The 19098-nt window shown below is 44.2% G+C and overlaps 1 protein-coding gene across 2 annotated transcripts; it reads left to right on the forward strand.

The window, feature by feature from the left end:
- Positions 1-39: 39 nt before the first annotated feature.
- On the forward strand, positions 40-18678 carry LOC140319723 (TBC1 domain family member 8). Of its 2 annotated transcripts, none has more exons than XM_072397482.1 (20): positions 40-407; positions 3103-3213; positions 3345-3463; positions 3552-3780; positions 4016-4256; positions 8172-8379; positions 9143-9340; positions 10978-11127; positions 11223-11373; positions 12967-13181; positions 13268-13385; positions 14663-14948; positions 15138-15279; positions 15478-15576; positions 16447-16515; positions 16594-16867; positions 16966-17031; positions 17115-17201; positions 17486-17607; positions 17693-18678. In XM_072397482.1, the coding sequence occupies exons 1-20, from the start codon at positions 281-283 to the stop codon at positions 18101-18103; spliced, it is 3423 nt and encodes a 1140-aa protein (XP_072253583.1). In that variant the 5' UTR covers positions 40-280; the 3' UTR covers positions 18104-18678. The 2 variants fall into 2 exon arrangements, with proteins under 2 accessions (XP_072253583.1, XP_072253584.1); XM_072397483.1 differs by having other exon boundaries at positions 17498-17607.
- The last annotated feature ends 420 nt before the right edge of the window (positions 18679-19098 follow it).

The following is a 19098-nucleotide window of genomic DNA, read 5'->3' on the forward strand; positions in this document are numbered from 1 at the left end:
TAAATAGTCAGTTGTCTTAGACTATAGACGATCTTTGGTTAGTGTGTACAGCTGCTGTAAATCGGCCGTGAGGCAGCAGAGGCGTGTGAAGCGAGGAAGTCCGAACCCTGCTGCTGGCAGGCGCGCACTGTAGTCATGGATCAGCCCGAACCCCCACCGCTGTAGGTGAGATCAGCCCCCCACCCCCTGAGCCGGAGGACCGGCAGAGAAGCGTCTTATTCCGCCGCAGCGGAGACCGACACGGCGGAGGTGCTCCTCCGATCCCTCCCTGCTGGAAGAAATGTGGCTGAACCCGGAGGAAGTTCTGCTGAAAAACGCTCTGAAGCTTTGGGTGACCGAGAGGAGCAACGACTTCTTCCTCCTGCAGAGGAGGAGAGGCCACGGAGAGGCGACGAGCAGGATCACAGGTAAGAAAAGAAAACCCCACGACAGCGTGAGATAAACATCAGGCTTAGTCAGGACCACAGGAGGCCAGAGACAAGCAGCTGGTAAACAACGTCCAAAAGGATAGCAGCTCTCTAATACTGTGAAATCAAAGTTTGGGTTATTAGGACGCACGGAAACCCCCGTTGCTATGGCAACCTGCCTCCAAACTCCAGTTAAACTCCAGTTAAACTCCAGTTAAACTCCAGTTTAACTCCGGACAGAACCTGTTAACTCCTTAAATCCAGATCCACGTCGGTTTCTGTCAAATCTGCAGTTCTCACCTGAAACTAATGTTTCTCACAGGTCTCAAAGCCAAAATCTGAGTTACAGAAAAAGGGCAAAATCAAGAAATCTGGTCTAATAAGTTTGGACCTTTACGGTCAGAACAGCTTTTTGTAGTCTGCAGAGTTACAAAGTAAAAGTCAAAGAGATACGCTTCCTCCCACAGAAGATTCTTCTAGTTATTTAATAACTTTAATGGAACTTTAAGTATTAACAGTAACAATAATGAGGTGATTTTTGCTTTTTTTCTTCTTTTATTTTAAAGAAAAGCCACATTTCTCGGGTTTAGATGGTTTTTAATGGAGTTATGTTGGGGTTTGAACAAAAGGATCTGCATTATATGTGTCATATTTACAGTTCTTCTTCTCTTCTTGAAGAACTCTCACTATCCCGCACCAGACGTGCACTGGAGGCAGCGCAGTAATGACCAGCTTCCAAGCTGTGGCGAGCTCTCACCTATTGTCCGACCTTTTGTCGGACTTGTTTGTGTCTTCAGTGAAAAGTCCGTGGGACTGTTTTGTATGAGCTGTTAAAATGCCGCCGCTCGCTGTGACTCGATTCATACGGTTTCACGCTTCAGAACAGGTTCTGTTGCTGTATTTGCTGACAAGTATGCAAACTTCTCGCCACGTGTTTGCTGCAGCTGTAGCCGGTCTGACTGCTTCCCACCGCTGTGAGCTACAATGTCTGTTTGCTGTTTCCTCTAAAGCGATTTCCTCTTGGTGTTTTCGTGTCTGTGCAACATCGGCTTTTAATGGCACACTGGAAATGTTCTTTACAACCCGATGAGTGACTCACACGGGCCACACAGAGTCCACTTTAGGCTTCTTCTTTCTCCCTTTGGAGAAGCCCATCCAGTGTTCTTTTCATAAAACAGAAAGACAGAAACTTCCTGGCAGGGTTTGCTTTGTGTGTGAGTGTTTGTTCCTGCTGTTCCCAAAGCCAACGGGGTCAAGGGTCAAGTTCTGTTGGCATGTTCTTCAACATTAACTCATTCATTGACCTGCGACAGACAACCCGAAGCGGCGTTTTTTTGGCCGTTTTATGCAGCCGGTTAGAAGAAAGCTGTGAAAACACGCTCTCCTGACCCTATCGCACCAGTGTTGACACACTTCCAGCAGGATTTCTGTGAAGGGCTGGGCAACAAAACATCTGCAGCTCATCCAGTTCACACCGGCAAACGTGTTTAGATTGAACAAATAGGAACTTAATCTTGTCTTTGTGGGATGTGAAACTAACCCAGCCGGCTTTATTCCAAAGCAGCGCAGGAGTAATGTGCGCCTACAGTCCTGAAGAAGTGACAGGATGTGTCTCTAAGCCTTAAAAATGTCTGTTTTTGGTCCTCACAGTTGGGTTCTCACACGCCGAAGGCTCGTAGCTCATCGTGGTTGAACTTTTCTACAAGGTTTACCAAAGCAAAGCTTTTCTGGGTCTGTGCTGCCAGGCTGCCGGGTTTGCAGCTTCAGGCATGTTGGTGTTGATCCTTAAGGTTTGGTTTACTTTCAGCTGAGATACGGAGCTGCTTCCACCTGCTCAGGCTTCCACCAACGTGGGGAATATGATGGGATGTTCTTATAATATGAAAACAGTTTCCGGAGTTTCCGAGTGATGAAAAACTTGCTGGTGCAGCTTTTGTTTTCACAGCGTGAGGCAGCAGGTTTTATTTATGTCGGCCCTGAAGCTGTGTGGGAATTTATTGACTCCAACTCCAGCATGAAAGTGAATAACTCCCCCCCTCCCCCCCATCTTTGTGCACCACACCAAAGAAGGCTCCAGAAAACATAAAGACAGAGATCTGACCACCTTTGTTTTCTGTAGTCGTATTTCTGAAGTGCAGGGCGTTATTTAGCTGTGGTAATGTGGGTGGATCTGGCTGACAGTGCTGCCTCAGAAGGGCCCAAAATGCTTTAACAGATTAAAGGGAAGCTGGGCTGAAACTCAAAATATGCCAATCTCATTAAGAGCCACCATTGTTTTCTCTGGCTTAGCGAACCTCCAAATACTTGAATCTTTATACGAAGAAGCTGAATTTCACTTTAATCTTAAGTGCTGACTGAACTGTCTCTTTAGAGTAAACGTAGCCACAAATTCCCGCATTCAGGCACCGAATCAGCCAATAGTTTAAGTGAGAACTATTTATAAAAGCTTTAAATGAGTCAAAGAGGAAGTTGAAACTATGTGAAAGTGTGAGACTTTGATTATATTATTGATATGTAATAGATTATCTAAGTCATTTATGCAGAAATATAAAAGATTCGAAAGGAATCAAGCTTTCCTGCACCTGTCACCACGAACATTAACAACCTAAATGAAGACTACAGCCAATAGAAATGTTACAGCTTCCCAAGCTTTTGTATTTCTGCTGTGTATAATTGTAGTGGACTGACTTTTCAGGTCTCCTTGTGGGGGCCCTGGACACAGTGCTGGACTCCAGTGCCAGGGTCACGCCCTTCCGCATCCTCCTGCAGGTTCCCGGCTCTCAGATAAGCTGGGTCATCGCCAGTGGTGAGCTGAACCAACACGTTTTGCTCTGGTGGCTTTGTTTTTGTGCTTCTTTTTCCCCCTAAAGCCTTGGATATGAATTCTGTACCCCCATCTTCGATGGGTCGCCCCCTGTTTGTCCTTGTGTTCCCCAGGAGCTGTCATAGAGGAGGTGAACAAGCACTGGGATTGGCTGGTCCACAACCTGCTTCACTCTCTGTCTGTGTTTGAGAACAAAGAGGATGCAGCCAGCTTCGTCAAAGGAAAAGTCAAGGTCTGACATGTGCCAGTTCAGGCGTGGATCAACCCGGAGGATGGATTTTTGGATTTAAATGTGGATAAAAACTGTCTGTCCTCTTTAGGGCCTCATTGCAGAGGAGGTCCGGAGTCGCCAGGCCGCCCAGGAAGAGGATCCGACGAAGTTCAGGGAGGCGCTGCTGAAGTTTGAGCGGCACTTCGGCCTCCCTTCATCAGAGAAATTGGTGACGTACTACTCCTGCTGCTGCTGGAAGGGCCGGGTGCCTCGGCAGGGCTTCCTCTACCTCAGCATCAACCACGTGGCCTTCTACTCCTTCCTGCTGGGGAAGGAAGGTCTGTACACCAAAGTGAGGGCTCGAATTTTCAAGCAGTGAGACTGGAAGCAAAGTAAAGTCAGATAGGGAATCAAAACTTTCTTGTTCTCTGCTTTGGTTCGAATCTTTCTTTGGATTCTCATTGTTAAACGTAATTCCACTGGAGCAGCTTTTATAAATCTGGTTTGTGGCTTTCAGCTTTACAGCTTTTGAGGCCTATAGTCAAATATTTTCTGCTCCTCTTTTTTCCACAGTCAAGTTTGTGATTCCCTGGGCAGAGGTGACATGGCTGGAGCGGGTCTCCAGCGCTCTCATGACCGAAGCTATTCGGATCAGCACCCGGCAGCGGCAGCGGGAGTTTTCCATGTTCCTGAATCTGGACGAGGCCTTCGGGGTCATAGGTCAGCTGGTTGACATCGCTCTTAGGCGTCTGCTGGACAGTGAAGGCCTGGAGCTTGACCAAACCCTGCAGCAGCCAGCACGCATCACCAAGAGGTCAGTGCTGCTTCTTGTGCTTTCCTAGCCATCGTAATAAGTGACGCCACCATCTTTGGTTCAACAGTTCACTGTGTGGAAGAGGCTGAACATGCGACCATTGGAAAGCTAAGATGTTTGGGATTCAACTGATCCAAAGCATTTCCCCTTCTGGTCAGCATTCTTAGTTTGTTGTTGCCATCTCTCCTCAGACTGTAGGAGCTTCAGAGTCGACAGACCGCAGCAGGCTCTGAGAGTCTGTGTTGCAAGAAGCCATTTAGACCGAAATCACATAGAATCAAAGCCCTAAAAAACAAGCACAAGCAGATAAAACTGGAGTGGAAGTGCGTATCAATACAGCCGGATTCAGAAAACAGCTGCTCTCCTTCAAATATTTTCCCGTTTCTTTTGTCAAACACCTAAACACGTTAAACATTAAGACTGCGAGTCAAACTGTGGTCACTTAAAGCATTTCCTCATCTGACAAAATCTCCTTTCAGGTGACTGGAAAAAGCACTCAGTGATGCTTTCATGTACCACGATCTCCCACGGAGGACGTTAGAAGCAGCACAATCCACAGCGTTGTGCCGCTGGACAGGAGCTGTGGTCAATTAAATCAACTAAATGCCACGTTGCACATGCCGGCTAGATAATGTACAATTTCACAAATGCTCGTAAGCTAAGGGAGAAGCGAAAGAAAAAGAAGGAAAGAGAAGGAGTCGGGAATCCTCACCAGACCAGCATCACTGGTGGAAAGATCTGCTTTAGCTGAGCTAAGCCTTGAGGAGAGGTTTGGTCTCACCCTGCCTCCTGAACCCAAAATGGCGCTGGTTCCACAGGACCAAGGCCTGATGAATGACTTCATCATTTTGAGAGCCCTGTTAGGAAAAGATGGGACCATAAGCTCCCTCGGGCAGCCGGTGAAGAGGGTCCAATATGAGAGAGATATGGTCTCCCTCTGTCGTTTTCAAAAGAGACCAAAACCAAGCATTTAATTAGTTTCTAGAACCATTCTCAATTTACTCTGAGTGGACAGAAGGATGAAATATGGGTTTAATTTGCTGAAACAATGTCGAAGCAAATAAAAGAAGAGACGCTTCTCATTCAGCCACAAGTTTCCAAATAACAGAAGATTACACAGTGGGTCCAATGTGTGGATTATGATTTATGCCAGTTTGGCTTCTCCCAGACAATCTGTGAATGTTTGTGTGAGTTGGAACATTTTAATAAACCCCCTGCAGATGTCTGCGGTGCTGTTTTCAGTCCCGTTCTCTGTTTTTTTTGGGTAGAACTTTCACTGACTGGATTAAAACACGGTTCCCCCTCAGCTCAGAGACCTTTGTGATGCACCTATTTCTGTAAATACCTCAGAAGCAGTGGGAGAGGAAGTTAAGTCAGAAGCAAACTGCATGAATTACTGTACAATACAGATGTGTGACGGGCGGCTCAGAGCAGCAGATATTTCTGTACAACCCTGTTGTTTCTAGGGAAGTTGGGGTGTTGTGCAGAGTGTAAATCATTAAATCCTTTGATTAAACATGAGCTAGCTTTGTTTTAATTGCTCTTTTGAACTGGTTATTTCAGAAAGTGACGGGACTTAAGAGCCTTCTTTGTTGCATTTGTTTCTTTCATATTTCTTCAAACCTTTATAGATGTTGACAGGTCTGGACTGCAGGCAATCCTGTCTTTAATACGTCTCTGTGGGCACAGTTTACATTACACAGACTATAAATATATGAAAGGAAGAGGGGGGGGGCAAGCAGATCAGATACCATAAAGAGTCCAGGAGGGGTTAAAATAAGGTTATCGAAATAGGAAGTTGAACATTTGTCATGAGGAAGGTGCTGTTGCTGTGTTTTTGTATATAAATCAAGTTGTTAAAGTGGAACACTTGTTCCAGCCCTCTGTTTAGTCACTATTCATATCAAACTTGATCATTAATTAGCTTCTTGGCCTAGATTCGGCCTTTTTATGCATAATTCAATGATAAAAACATTTATTATTGGGTTAAAAGTGCCGTTGCCTTGTTCGGTGACTGGCCAAATGAATATCCAACGTGACAGATTTAAAGCTTTTTAAACTTTCATTTATATTTTCACTGTACTCTTTCATCAGCTCGTGTGTTGCCTTAGATCCTGAAGTGTTGGGGAGAGCATCCTTTAAAGAGGGAACTCAGAACATTTGGGTCACATTGAAGAGGAAAAGGATGTCCTTGGCTTCTATCTGATGTAGTATTGTTCAGAATGTCTGCTCCAAATCTGCCTCAAATCCCTTCATATGTACTTAGCGGGTGTGTTTTATATATTAGCCATAACCTGGAAACTGCCCTTCTGCCATCAGTGAGATTCTTCCAATACTTTTAAGAAGATATATGATGCTTTTACGGGTCTGTCTTTTAAGTGGTGTGATGTGTAAAAAGCTCACCCCACATCTGACGCTTTGGAGCCGAGGATTTCTTCTGTTACAGCCTCGGCTCATCTGTCCTCGGGTCTCTTTGTGTCTTTGGGTCTCTTCTCCCCGCCGGGGGAAGCTACAAAGTGAGGAAGGGATATGAGTGAGGGAAGCATTGTTGATAGAAACATCCCTGGAGTATTTTACACGTGGCCTCACCGCGGCTCCTTTTGTTTAATGGTCTACAAGCCAGACGGGGGAACTTATAAATGTGGAAGGGTAAAAGGACAAGACCATAAAGATTTGTTAAAAGGATTGGCTTTAGTTTAAAACCAGCAGTTGCAGGTGTGTGCAGACCTCGGTTTTCAGAGTTTGCATGACTCTGCAGCGCTATAATAAGCCCCACCAGGATGTTTTTTTTGTTTCTTGTCTGATATTTTCAAGCCTTCCTGCACAATAGCTGGTAAATAAGAAAGCACATCCTCCTTTTGTTACTTGTTGAGACGTTTTGCTTCTTGAATTTAGTTTCAGATGTCAACAATATTCAAAAAATGGAGCAAAGTGTTCTGAATTATCGGCAGTCCTGGACTGTAAGCCTGTTATTTAGAATATCTTTGAAAATAAAACATATTTTAGCTAAATAGCCTGAACAGAAACCACAAAAGAGGCTTTCATGCAGCAGAAGAACGAATGCAGCGATGCACGAAAAATAGTTCCTCACATGAAACGGAAAGTAACGCTCACCTGTGGTTTTTATTTTTGTTCTTTCAAACTCAAGAGAGCATCAAAAAAGTTATTAACAGATCAGCAGAAGAGCAGAGTGAGAAAGGTCATTTGAAGAGATTCTTATTTTACCCAGAAGGTTGAAAGAAAGGCACCGAGATGATCTTTAGATAGAAGCAGGCAGCTGTTTGGGTGCATCAGTGTGTTTTATAATAAGGAATAGAATAAAGAAAAGAGCAGCCCGGTGCAGGTTCTGTGATGCCATCTGCAGGTATTTAGGTTTGTTTTTAAAGAAAAAACAGAATCAGACATTTTGCATTTTGGATAAACTGTGTTGGACAGTGTCTGAAATGTTTAATCACCGTTTTTCTTCATCAGAAGAGCAAACAGATGGCTCATCCAGCCACTTAAAGTAGCTTTTGATAAGGAAAAATGGGCATTTTTGAACCGCCCAGCTGTGCATCCTGACTTAAAACAACGAAAAAGCCTTTTTTCCCACTTTTGTTGAGATTAGAATATTTATTAATGTTAGTTATTATGTTAATGGTCAGTCCTCTGGAACCTGGACTCTCTTAGCTTTACTCTCATCATGGTGCTTTACTGTTTAAGCTTCTTCCAGGACCTTAAAGACCATAGTTAGAAATGTGCTATCATTTTGTTTTATATCACTTGTGTTTGCACCTGAAGTCTCAGTAGTAAAATTATCTTTATCTCTGCTTGTTTTTTCTTCCTGATCACCACAAATTTTTGTCAGACCTCATCTTCAAGCTGCCCCTCTGTGTCCTTCTGCCTGTCTCTTCCTGTCATCATCCTCTCCTTCAGGGTCCTGGAGGAACAGGCATTAAGAGACTACGTCCTGGCTCTGTTTCGGCTTCCTCGCGCAGAGAAACTCCACGAGGTGGTGTCGTGCTCGGTGTGGACGCCGCACGCCCGCTGCCATACAGCCGGGACTCTCTACACCACCGACAGCTACCTGTGTTTCTCCAGCCGAGAGGAAGGCAGCTGCCTGCTGCTCATTCCTCTCTCAGAGGTACAGCAGCTGTTACAGCAGCTGTTATCAGCACATTTTTTGCCACAAAATAATACAACAAGACAGGTCAAAGTTTGAAAGTTATGCCCTGGAATCCAACTTCTGATTGGCTCATAAAGTGACAGATGAGTCAATAAGTTTGGTTAAAATTTACCGTAAGTGAAGCAGTTTGATTTATAGTTATTCTGAAATACTTTGAGGGCCTGAAAGTACAAAAGCGTTAGTCTTGGTTTGACACTGAGGGGATCAGGTGAATAATAACCAAGCATTTTCAGGGAAGTTTGGTTAACTGCTAGTTAAAGAGTAACACACGGGCTGGATTCATGTGATTGGTGAAGAGAGGAATGTTGTTTTCTACAGCATTTAAAACACAAGCTCAACATGATATTTTATTTAAAGGACGTTTTATAAAGATTCTGCTCTAGAAAATTCAAGAAAGAATTCTGGCTCTTTGTCGAGGCGAATCTGGTGAGTACCGGACTCCTCTGTCTCATGAGCACGGCCTTTATTTAGCTGCATTAATCATTTTAACGTGTGATCTGTGTGTTGGATTTTAATAATCATAAAAGCAGCTTATGTTAATTGACTCTAAGTGGAGTCGTGCATTCTTTCCTTCTTCCTTGGTCTAGTCCCCTGAGAAAAAGACAGAATTACTTGTTGCTGATCGTCGTGCAGCACAGATATCAGGAAAGAGTCTTCTTCACTGTTCTTGTTTGACACAGGGAGTTTCTGACTGCGTTTTGCCGCTCTTCTTCTTCTTCAGGTGTTGTCCATAGAGAAAGCAGAGAGCACCAGCCCTCTTCCCAATCCGGTAATAGTGAGCATTCGGACTAAAAAGGCCTTCCAGCTGATAGAGCTGCAGGACAGGGACGAGCTGGTGGAGAGCATGAACTCCAGACTTCGAGCTCTGCACTGGAAACAGTCCATGTTCCGCAGAAAGAAAGATGGCAGGAGGAGTGTGGTAAGTACTGTAAAAACAGCTCAATGATGTATTAACATATTGTAACCCGAGAGGTAATGTTGTAAAGTAGACTTCTACTCTTCCTCTTGGCTCCATTTCAGGCCCTGAGGCTGTTTCTGTTGGTTGCACCTGTGCATGGATGCAGCTTGAGATGTTTTTATGTCATTTGTTTGGTTGAATATGTATTTTTACTATGAAAAAAAGGCTAATATTTGTTATGCTGCTAACATCTTAGCCACATGCTAACTGTACCACAGTTTCTCACAGCTGCAGCTGTGGCTTTGGTTTGACTTTTTCTGATGAAACTGGAAACTTCTTACCTCTTAACTTAAGGGATCGGTTCCACAACACAAAAAGTAACACCAATAAGTGAGCGTGGCGTGTCAGCTCCATGCTCAGAGAGCCGCGTAACATTCGTACCTTTCCCTCAACAAAAAACACATCAGACATCCAAAGAAAAGGTCATTTTTCAAACATGCTCTGCTTTCCATTAATCTGTTGGCTACTGAAAGTGCAAACGACCCTTTTGGTGCTTTTCTGTCACATTTTGAGGCCGTTGCCTGACTATGTTTGACCTGGTAACTCATCCACATAACTTTGGACAAGCGTGAACTGCTGCAGGCTCATTAACGGACAGCTGCACACCGAGAGGTTCCGGCGGATTCATATTAGATCCAGCTTGTTATTAGATGAACAGCAGCTGTTTGAGCCTCCTTCCTCTGTGGTTTATCTGATTAGCTGCAGAATGAAGAACTAAAATTTCTCCTGGTAACATTTCCAACGGCTCCCATCCGCCACAGTTTAGTGTGTCACTGAGCTGAGTGGTCGTTGGCTTTATGGGACATTTTATGGAGAAATAATCGCATTTCTCTCGAAGGACTGCGTGTTATACCGCACTTCTTCCACTGTCCAGTTTCACACGAAGGCAGATATTGTGTGAGCTCTCAGTCACTTTCATGGACATTAATGTTGTCCCAGATTAATAAAAACCTTTTAATGCTGCGTATCTCATGTGAGACTTTATAACCAAGAGGAAAGACATCTAAAATGTTTAGAATGATGCTAAACAAGAGCGTCATCAGCTGGTTTTAGTTATTTTCCAGGAAATGAAAACCTCTAAAATGCTGCTATAATTGCATTTAGAAACATACAAACTGAAGCACTGAACATATAACTGATTAGCACCTTTATTGATTTGGTTTGGACCTTAAAACTGCTTTAATTTGTATGAGTAAAGTTAGCTTATGTGGCCGTTTATGGGAAAGTGTTGAGTATCGTCAGTTTTCACCTCTTTGTGCTGCAGATTCAGATGTTTAGTCATTATTATGATTCACTCATTAACACCTTTGACGTATTTTTAGTGCCAGTTGTAAAATATAAATATAAATTAAAAGAAAAACCTTATTTTAAGTGTCGCATGGAGCTTGTGTTAGAATTGATGGGATTTAATTACGGTGAAAAACGAACCCACAGTGTCACAGCGTATTGCCCCAGAGGAGCATTATTACAGCTTTATTACTTCAGTCTCGTTTTGTACTCTAAATTTAACTTAAAAGGGTGGATCACTTAGAAGTTATTGGATATTGTGAAGCCCTTAAATGTTAAAACTAAATGTGTTTTGGTCGTATGTCCTTCAGAGATCCCCAACACCCTACTACACCTTCTACTACGACACGGCATGCTCTGATGAAGAGGAGGTGGAGGAGCAGGTCCTGCGTAACACCGTCAACAGCGAAGCTCTCATGACGGCCTTCCAACACAACCAACCGGGAACCAATGGAAACAAGGTGGGTCAGAATTATCGAGTTAAGACGTGTAGCTCTGAGTTATTTGACGACTACGGCACATTAGCTGAGGGTTTATACCTGTGTGTGTGTGTCAGAGCATGGAGCCGGTGAAGGAGCGACTGTGGGAGGATCATTTCTCTGAATTTGGCCGCGGCGTCCACATGTTTCGCACGGATAAGATCCAAAGGCTGGTTGCCATGGGGATACCGGAGTCGCTGCGAGGGGAGCTGTGGATGATGCTTTCTGGTAAGAGGAAGCTGAAAAATAAGATCACGTTAGGATTTCCAAACCATCAGCCACAGCATTAAATCCACCTTCAGCAGGACGACAAAAATGTTCGCAGAAAGGACCCAAAGAACACGAGTTCTGTCCTCAAAAGCTCTCCAGATCCGAATCTGATCAAATATTCACAGGATGCACACGTAGAAGGTCAATCCTCCACGTGCACAAAGGGTCATGATGCATCAGGCAGGAGCTTTTAGTGGTGACCGAAGTAGAATCCACTCAGTAACATGGGGTTTAATGTTGTGGTTGATCTGTTTGTGTGTAAAAAAAATCAGTTTCACGTTATTCTGAGCAGTAGTTTGACCAACAGGATCGGCCAGATAAAATGAAATATCACAACAAACTCCAGACATATATAGTATTGATTTTAAAGGAGACATAATCTGCCTTTTTTTCACGAGGTGATGTAAGTTTTGAGGTCTTAATGAAACATCTCTGACATACTTTGGTCAAATGACAGCAGAAAAGCGGTGAAACGTCTTTTTCCACCATGAATTTAAGGCAAAGAAGTGAAAAACTCTTCGCAGATTCAACACAAGTCAAAAATCACTTCTAATTCTAACTTCTCAGTGGTAAAAAGCTGAAGATTGCTTTCTGAAAGTCAGTCTGTTCAGTAGAGATACAAAATGTAAGACTGGCTGAGCATTGTTAGCACACCTCTTCTTCAGGTTAAGTATATATCACTGTAACTATATCACTGCTGGTGAGAATTTGCTGTTAATTGGAAAACAAAATCAAAAGAGTTTCAACTTCCTACTTCCAGGATGCAACAAATGCTTTTACAGTTGGGTGGAGATGAGGATGAGGGGACGGGATATATCTACTCTGAGCTATTTCTCTAACCCAGACGGCTCCAAACAAAGAGCCGGGTTGAGTTTAGACTTCTGACATCCAAATATATGCTCTCAAGCACAGCGATAAATGCAGAAATGGGTGAAAGATGAGACACATTTACACCCGGTACATTCCTGCTGTTGTCTGAGAGAAGTTTAAACCTCTTTTATAACGGTTTTAAAGTCTTGTATTAGAAGTTTTTATAAAGTCTCATAGGCGGAGGGTCCTAACATGGAGATGAGTGGAGGTCGGAGGTGTTTGAACTCAGTTTGGGCTTCACATCCCCTTCTGCAGCTCCTGCAGCGACACCTTTTCAGCCGGTGTCTGCAGACTTATTTTGGTCTGCTGTCGGTTCCTCTGCTCAGTCTCACTTCCTCGTGTCGAAACGATCACAATCTCACATGATGGTGAGCAGACAGTTGGAAGCTGAAAACTGAAACTGAAACATGACATGTTGTACAGTTACAACAGAACCTGGATAAAGAAGTTGGCACAGTGTTGTATCCTGATGGTGTTTACAGGCTTTCCTGTTGTCGTGCTAAAAAACTTTGTGTCAGCAGTATTCTGCCTTCAGGCAGGTGAAGTGTGACTAATCATTTGATGGCACCGTGCGTCTGTTTCCTGCCTATAAAGTCCTGCTTCAGATTGTCTGTGGTTAAATGCATTAATCATCGTTCGGGGGCTTGAAAGCACGCTAAAGTTTCTGTTTGGTTTGTGCAGATGCGTCCTCCGAGCTGGAGTCCCACCAGGGCTACTACGCCAGCCTGGTGCAGAAATCGATGGGCCACAGCAACCTGGCCACAGAGGAGATCGAGCGTGACTTGCACCGCTCCCTGCCGGACCACCCTGCCTTCCAAAACCCCACCGGCATCGCTGCACTCAGGCGTGTCCTCACTGCCTACGCTCACCGCAACCCAAAGATCGGATACTGCCAGGTAAAAGCATGTGAGCACCACAGTGGCATTGTGAAAGGCTTCAGATCTTTGTGTGAGTTCCTCTTCTTTTGCCTCCCTCCATATAGTCCATGAACATCCTGGCATCAGTCCTGCTGCTGTATGCAAAAGAGGAAGAAGCTTTCTGGCTGCTGGTGGCTGTCTGTGAGAGGATGCTGCCTGACTACTTCAACCGCAGGGTTATAGGTGAGAAAGAAGCTGCTCTCAGTCCACAAGCTGTTATGGCAAAAAAACAAGTCAAACAACTCTAAAATAAGGGCTTATTTCCTGTGTTTGTGAGGCTGTTAATTTGTATTATGTAAGGTACTTTTAAAACAATTTCCTCTTCCTTTTAATGTCCACCTGTTGGTGGGTTTCTTTCATTCTCGGTACAGCAGAGATCGTCTTCCAAGAAGCCGCTCGGGCTGCATGGATTGGAGACGTGAAGGATAATCGGAGGCATTTTTCTCTTCTCGTTAGCTTTAACAGAAAAAATCAGCAATAAAATCATCCTGGTAATAACCAGGATGGATTTATCTGCCTTTGTATCCAGTAAGGGAGAGTGTTTGCCTCTGTTAATCGTCTCTGCAGCAGGTGTCATCGTGTCATCGTTGTACCTTCAACACTTTTCTATGTTTGTTGGTATTTTCTGTCTGTGTTACAGTGATAAACTCACAATTTTACATAAGCTGTTTAATAGCAAACAGCAGCTTTAGGAAAGAATAATAACCATGCAATAAGATCAAACTTTAGCTGCCATCTAGTGGACAAAGCAATGAAAAACAGCCAATGTCTGCTTTTTATCCCGGTCGAGCTGTTCATGAATGTAATAACAAAGAAGTTAAGGTTCAATTTGTTTTTACAGACACAGGTTCAGAGAAATGTTCGTTAGTTTCCTCTCTGACACTCAGTGAAGGTTAAGAGAGACGCATGTTTACCTTTGTGTTCCATCACCCTTCTTTTTCAGTCGATCAGGAACTAAGGTTACACATTTTTGGAGTTTTGCAGAGGAATCTGCGTTTATTCTTGCTAAATATCAGCCAGTTACAGCCGTCCAACAGTACATGGTCAATGCTGTCTGTTTATCCTCTTCTTCTGTATCAATGCATCGAAGAACCAGCAGGAAGATGGCTGAAGATGGCAGTATGTTGTCATTATGATGGAGTTTGAGGAGCCTTAATGACACTTTGGATACGGAGATTGTACCAAAGTTTGACCACAAGGGGACTAACTGTGTAGGCTGTGGAGGCTTCCTGATTTACACCTAAGAACCTTTGATCGACTCGCTTAACCAAGGCTACTTTATTCCCATCCGCCATGAAGAATTCAAACAGAGGAGGAGCTCTAGGAACTACCTTGGGCCCGAGCCCAGTGTCTGTGTCTGTTGGATAAAGCTTCAAGTGAATGAATAAATCAGACTTCTTGTTACTTCATTTGTGAAAACCTTACCTCTGGTATCAGCCTCGTTTGATTTCCTCCTGCAGGAGCTCAGGTGGACCAGTCGGTGTTCGAGGAGCTGATCAGGGAGCGTTTGCCAGAACTGGCTGAACAGGTCCCAGACCTCTCCACCCTCTCCTCCGTCTCCCTGTCTTGGTTCCTCACGCTCTTCCTCAGCGTCCTGCCCTTCCACAGCGCCGTCTGCGTGGTCGACTGCTTCTTCTTCCAGGGAATCAAACACATCTTCCAGCTTGGTTTGGCTGTGCTGGATGCCAACTCTGCACAGCTTTCTGCGAGCACAGATGACGGACAGGCGCTCATGATTCTCACGAGGTAGTAAATCTAAAGTAGTTTATCCTCAGAGACGCTTCTGATATTTAAAGAACCTGGTTTCATACAAATGAAATCATTCCTGTGGTCCTAAATCCATTCATAGGTTTAGTTTATGTCCATGATTCATAAAGAGGTTGCTTTTATCGTAGAACACGACAGAATGTGAACCCTCGACTCTGTGCTCCGCAGTTTTCTGGACCAGGTTGGAAATGAGGAGTCGCCGTGCGTCCCGTCCTCCCCGCCGGCCGCAGAGGAGAGCAGCTGCGGCGACCCCGATGTTCCCGCTGTGGGACACATGAACATCACCGACCTCATCAATGAGTCCTTTGATGTGATTATTTCAATTCTTCAGCAAATGATTCATTTTATTACAGCAGCATTACATCATTATTCTGTTAGTGAAGTGGCTGAAATGAGCCTGAAATGAGCCTGAAATGAGCCTGAAATGAGCCTGAAATTAGCCTCGGTACAGTTTACGAAGGACGTCATGATTCCGTTCGACTCTCTTACTTTTGTTTTATCTCGGCAGAAATTTGGAAACCTGACGGTGCGCCACATTGAGCGTCTTCGTTGTCTGCACAGAGTCCAGGTGCTGCAGGCCCACGAAGACACCACAAAGGAAAACACCGTAAGCAGATGAAATCTAAACTATTTCAAAGGACGAAACATTTAGGACTTTCCTGCAGTGACATGAAACAGTTTGGGCACCTGTACAAAGTTTGACATTTTATCCAGAATTTGCTGAAAGTGAGCTGAAACCTTCCTTCGTCTCCCTGTTAAACGTTTTCCTCTGGCTGATACACACACTTCCTGAATAAGTCTTTAAAGTGTGTGCACTGACTCTAAAAGGCAGCCATGATGAGAGCTGATGGCGTTCTCCAGAACGTATCGTTCCTTTTCACCTGCTGCATCATTAGAAGTGAAAGTGAGTGGGTGTGAGCAGCCTCCAACAGCAACCTTTTACTTACAAACAGTAATAAAAAATAATATTTGATGTCTTATCATACAGATATGATGTGTATGATCTAATCTTGGTGAAACAACATGCATTTTGGGAAATATTTCGGTTTGAACTGCTGTGGTTTGACTAGTGTGGTCAGATAATTGTTTGTCTTTGAGTTTAGAGAAATAAGGTCATTTTAAAAAATGTTTTTACTCCTCCACCCAATCACTGGACTTACAAAACTCTACCGACATGTTTTCTATGTAAGTTTGTGATTATAAACGGAAGAAATGGCTGTTTGGAAACTCTTTGCTAACTTCTTATAGCCTTCAGCTCTTTTAATCTACAGATTCCAAAGCAGATCCTTAAAGAAACACATGAAGTTTATAGAAATCTTTGCAATAAAGTGCATTTTCCTTCTTTATGCATCAAATGGCTGTGAATAAGCCAAAATCCTGAGGCCTTAGACCTTAGAACAAGGTATCAGTGTGCTAAGCCAGCTCTAACTTTAGCCTTTTGAGATCCTCTTTAAGTCACTCATCTGTTGCTCTGCAGTTGCGTGTGGTGACCGCAGACGTCTCGATCTCTCCAGAGAATCTGTCTGACATCTACGACCTGTTCAAGGTATCTCTTCACATCATCATGATCCCTCATGTTATCAAAAGGTCGGATGTGTGAAAGGAAATGTCCTCCCTCCTCCAGACGGAGCACTTCATCAGTCTGTACTGGGGCGACCGCAGCTCTGCCGCCGCGGCCGAAGCCGCAGCGTGGCAGTACCGAGACGTTTCCAATCGCTCTTTCGTGGAGCGGCAGTATCGGCTGGACCGACCCCAGTTCAAAAGCCTGTATGCGCTGCTGGCGCCGTGGCCCGCCGGCGCAAACCAACACACCGACACGCTGGCCAACCGCACCTTCACCCTGCTGGACCCGGACCGCAGCAACCTGGTTACCTTCAAAGAGTTTGCCAACTGGCTGGGTGGGTGGAGCGAGGACGGGTGCTCACAGATGGATCAGATTAATGATCGAATGACTCCAGATAAGAGAAGAACTGAACTCCGTGTCCTCTCTTTTCAGACACTTTGTACAGCGAGGAGCTGAATGAGAAGATCAGGCTGCTGTATCGTCTCCACATTCCTCCAGGTTGTTCATTTTGAAAAGAAAGAAATAAAGAAATCTGCCGCCAGGACTGCAGGTGATAAACTTCTCACTGTGTTTGTCTGCAGCTCTGACGGAGAGCGAGGATGACCCATCTCTGATGAAGAGCCCCCTGGTGTCCACAAACAGACCTCTCTATGTCAACCTGCCCCCTGGTTGGTCCAAACCCGCTTTCATTCCACATCCACCGCTAACAGTGGCGTGCAGAAGTTTGGGCACCCCTGGTCAGATGAACTCATTTATAGAAGCAGGATACATCCTTCAGATTTAATGCAGGAATACTTTTTCCTTCAAATTTTTGCAGTTTGAAAATAGAAAATGGTCCAAAGATGTGTTCGTCTCTGCAGACATTTTGAGCTCGGGTGCTCAGACCTTTGCATGAAAGTGTGTAATATGATGTTTATTCGATTCTTTTGGAGGATAATCTGACTCTGTGCAGCTGGTTTTCCAGATGGTGAGGATGAAGTAAAAGATTACCAGGATCAGATGAAGCAGATGCTGCAGGATTTGGCCAAAGAGAAGGAGAAAGATGTGGAGAAACCTCTGCCCCTCATGAATCAGGTGGTGGAAAATGTTTTCCTGTCGTCTCTTTTTGAACATCGCTGATAAATGCAGGAAGTAACTCCTTCATCTCCTGTTTTCACAGCGAGAGTTCATCCAGTTTTGTAAGACGCTCTACAGCATGTTCCACGGTGACCCGGGTGAGAACGACCTCTTCCAGGCCATCGCCACCGTAACAAGTCTCGTGCTGCAGATCGGCGAGGTCGGCCACCGTGGACAAAGCTCGGGGTCGGAGGTCGGCAGCCAAGAGGAAGCAAAAGCAGCGGGATCAAAGCAGGTGACCGCTGCAGACGGCAGCTCAGGTGACGGGAGTTTGGCGGCTGACAGCGAGTGGACGGTCAGTTACGCTCAGATCCTGGCGTCGCTGCTGACTGAGCAGGCGCTGGTGAACTTCTTCGAGAAACCGGTGGATCTGACGGCAAAAATCGCAGAGGCCAAAGAGAATCAGTACCAGCAGCGGGCCAGTTTGCTCTCTGCGCAGCAGGCGACCAGGTGACTCCAGCACGAGCAGCGAGTCACAGCGCAAGCCAAAGGATATGACAGGAATTCTACAACCCTTTGAGCCAAAAACTGCTTTGACACTCCGAGTCTCAGCATCGCTCCGTTTAACGGTCGACTCACTGACGTCAGTAATGTCAAATCATAGTTTCCATTCAGTGCTACTAACCTTGAGAAATTGTAATTATTGTCTTCTTATGTCGCCGCCAGTATGCCTGCTGTTAAACTGTCTGTATGTAATCAGCCACACTTTAAAATGTTTACAGGTTGTGATTAATTAGATTATTAAAGGTTTATAAACCTGGGATTTCACTAACTTTGTCTCACTACCAAATTCCAGACGTCTGCCTTATCAATAAACCTTACAGATAACATTAAGGCCTTTCTAGCTATAAATGTGTTCTTTTTGTGTTAATTTTATTACTGACTTTTCATTTCACATGTTTTCACATGCTCACTCTTTGATTTAACGGTATTTTTAAAAAGATTTCAACTCGTTTGGTAATAATTTACAGTGATTTAAAGCAACGTTGTTGGAATTTTGCTTGAAATAAAGCAAATTGCCGAGAAAAATCCCTTCTGTTTTCTTTTCAGGTAGAAGGAAAACAAAGCAGATGAATCGGATTTCATGTCATTATTGTGCCCTGATATTGTGTTTTGTAATCTCAGTTCCCAGAAGGATTTCACACGTTTTTCTGAATAAATATGTGCGTTTCGCACGTGAATCACACTCATCAGCATCATATATATCCTCATTTTTGCTCCTCTGGTGCAGCAGAGTGTCATAATATATGGTTATCATTTAGTAACACCTCCATAGTGGCACACCATTTTGTGCTCTAGTTTTGTATATTGTTGTAGTACTGACAGCCATCAGTAAATCTCTTGATTTTATCTCCAGTATTGTAAACACAGGACGTTTGAAAAAAGCTACTGGTTCTGAAAACATGAAAGTTTTTGTCGTGAACTGTAATACCACTAATGGCCACTAGG

The sequence above is a fragment of the Leuresthes tenuis genome, unplaced genomic scaffold (genome assembly GCF_036924035.1).
Source record: "Leuresthes tenuis unplaced genomic scaffold, fLeuTen1.0.hap1 SCAF_12, whole genome shotgun sequence".
Lineage (NCBI taxonomy): Eukaryota > Metazoa > Chordata > Actinopteri > Atheriniformes > Atherinopsidae > Leuresthes > Leuresthes tenuis.

Excerpts from the sequence above, each read along its gene's own strand:
- LOC140319723 (XM_072397482.1), top strand. The coding sequence starts at position 281 with ATGTGGCTGAACCCGGAGGAAGTTCTGCTGAAAAACGCTCTGAAGCTT. Across the intron at positions 8,380-9,142 it reads TGCTCATTCCTCTCTCAGAG|GTGTTGTCCATAGAGAAAGC; the intron begins GTACAGCAGCTG and ends CTTCTTCTTCAG. Across the intron at positions 17,608-17,692 it reads CTCTGCCCCTCATGAATCAG|CGAGAGTTCATCCAGTTTTG; the intron begins GTGGTGGAAAAT and ends CTGTTTTCACAG.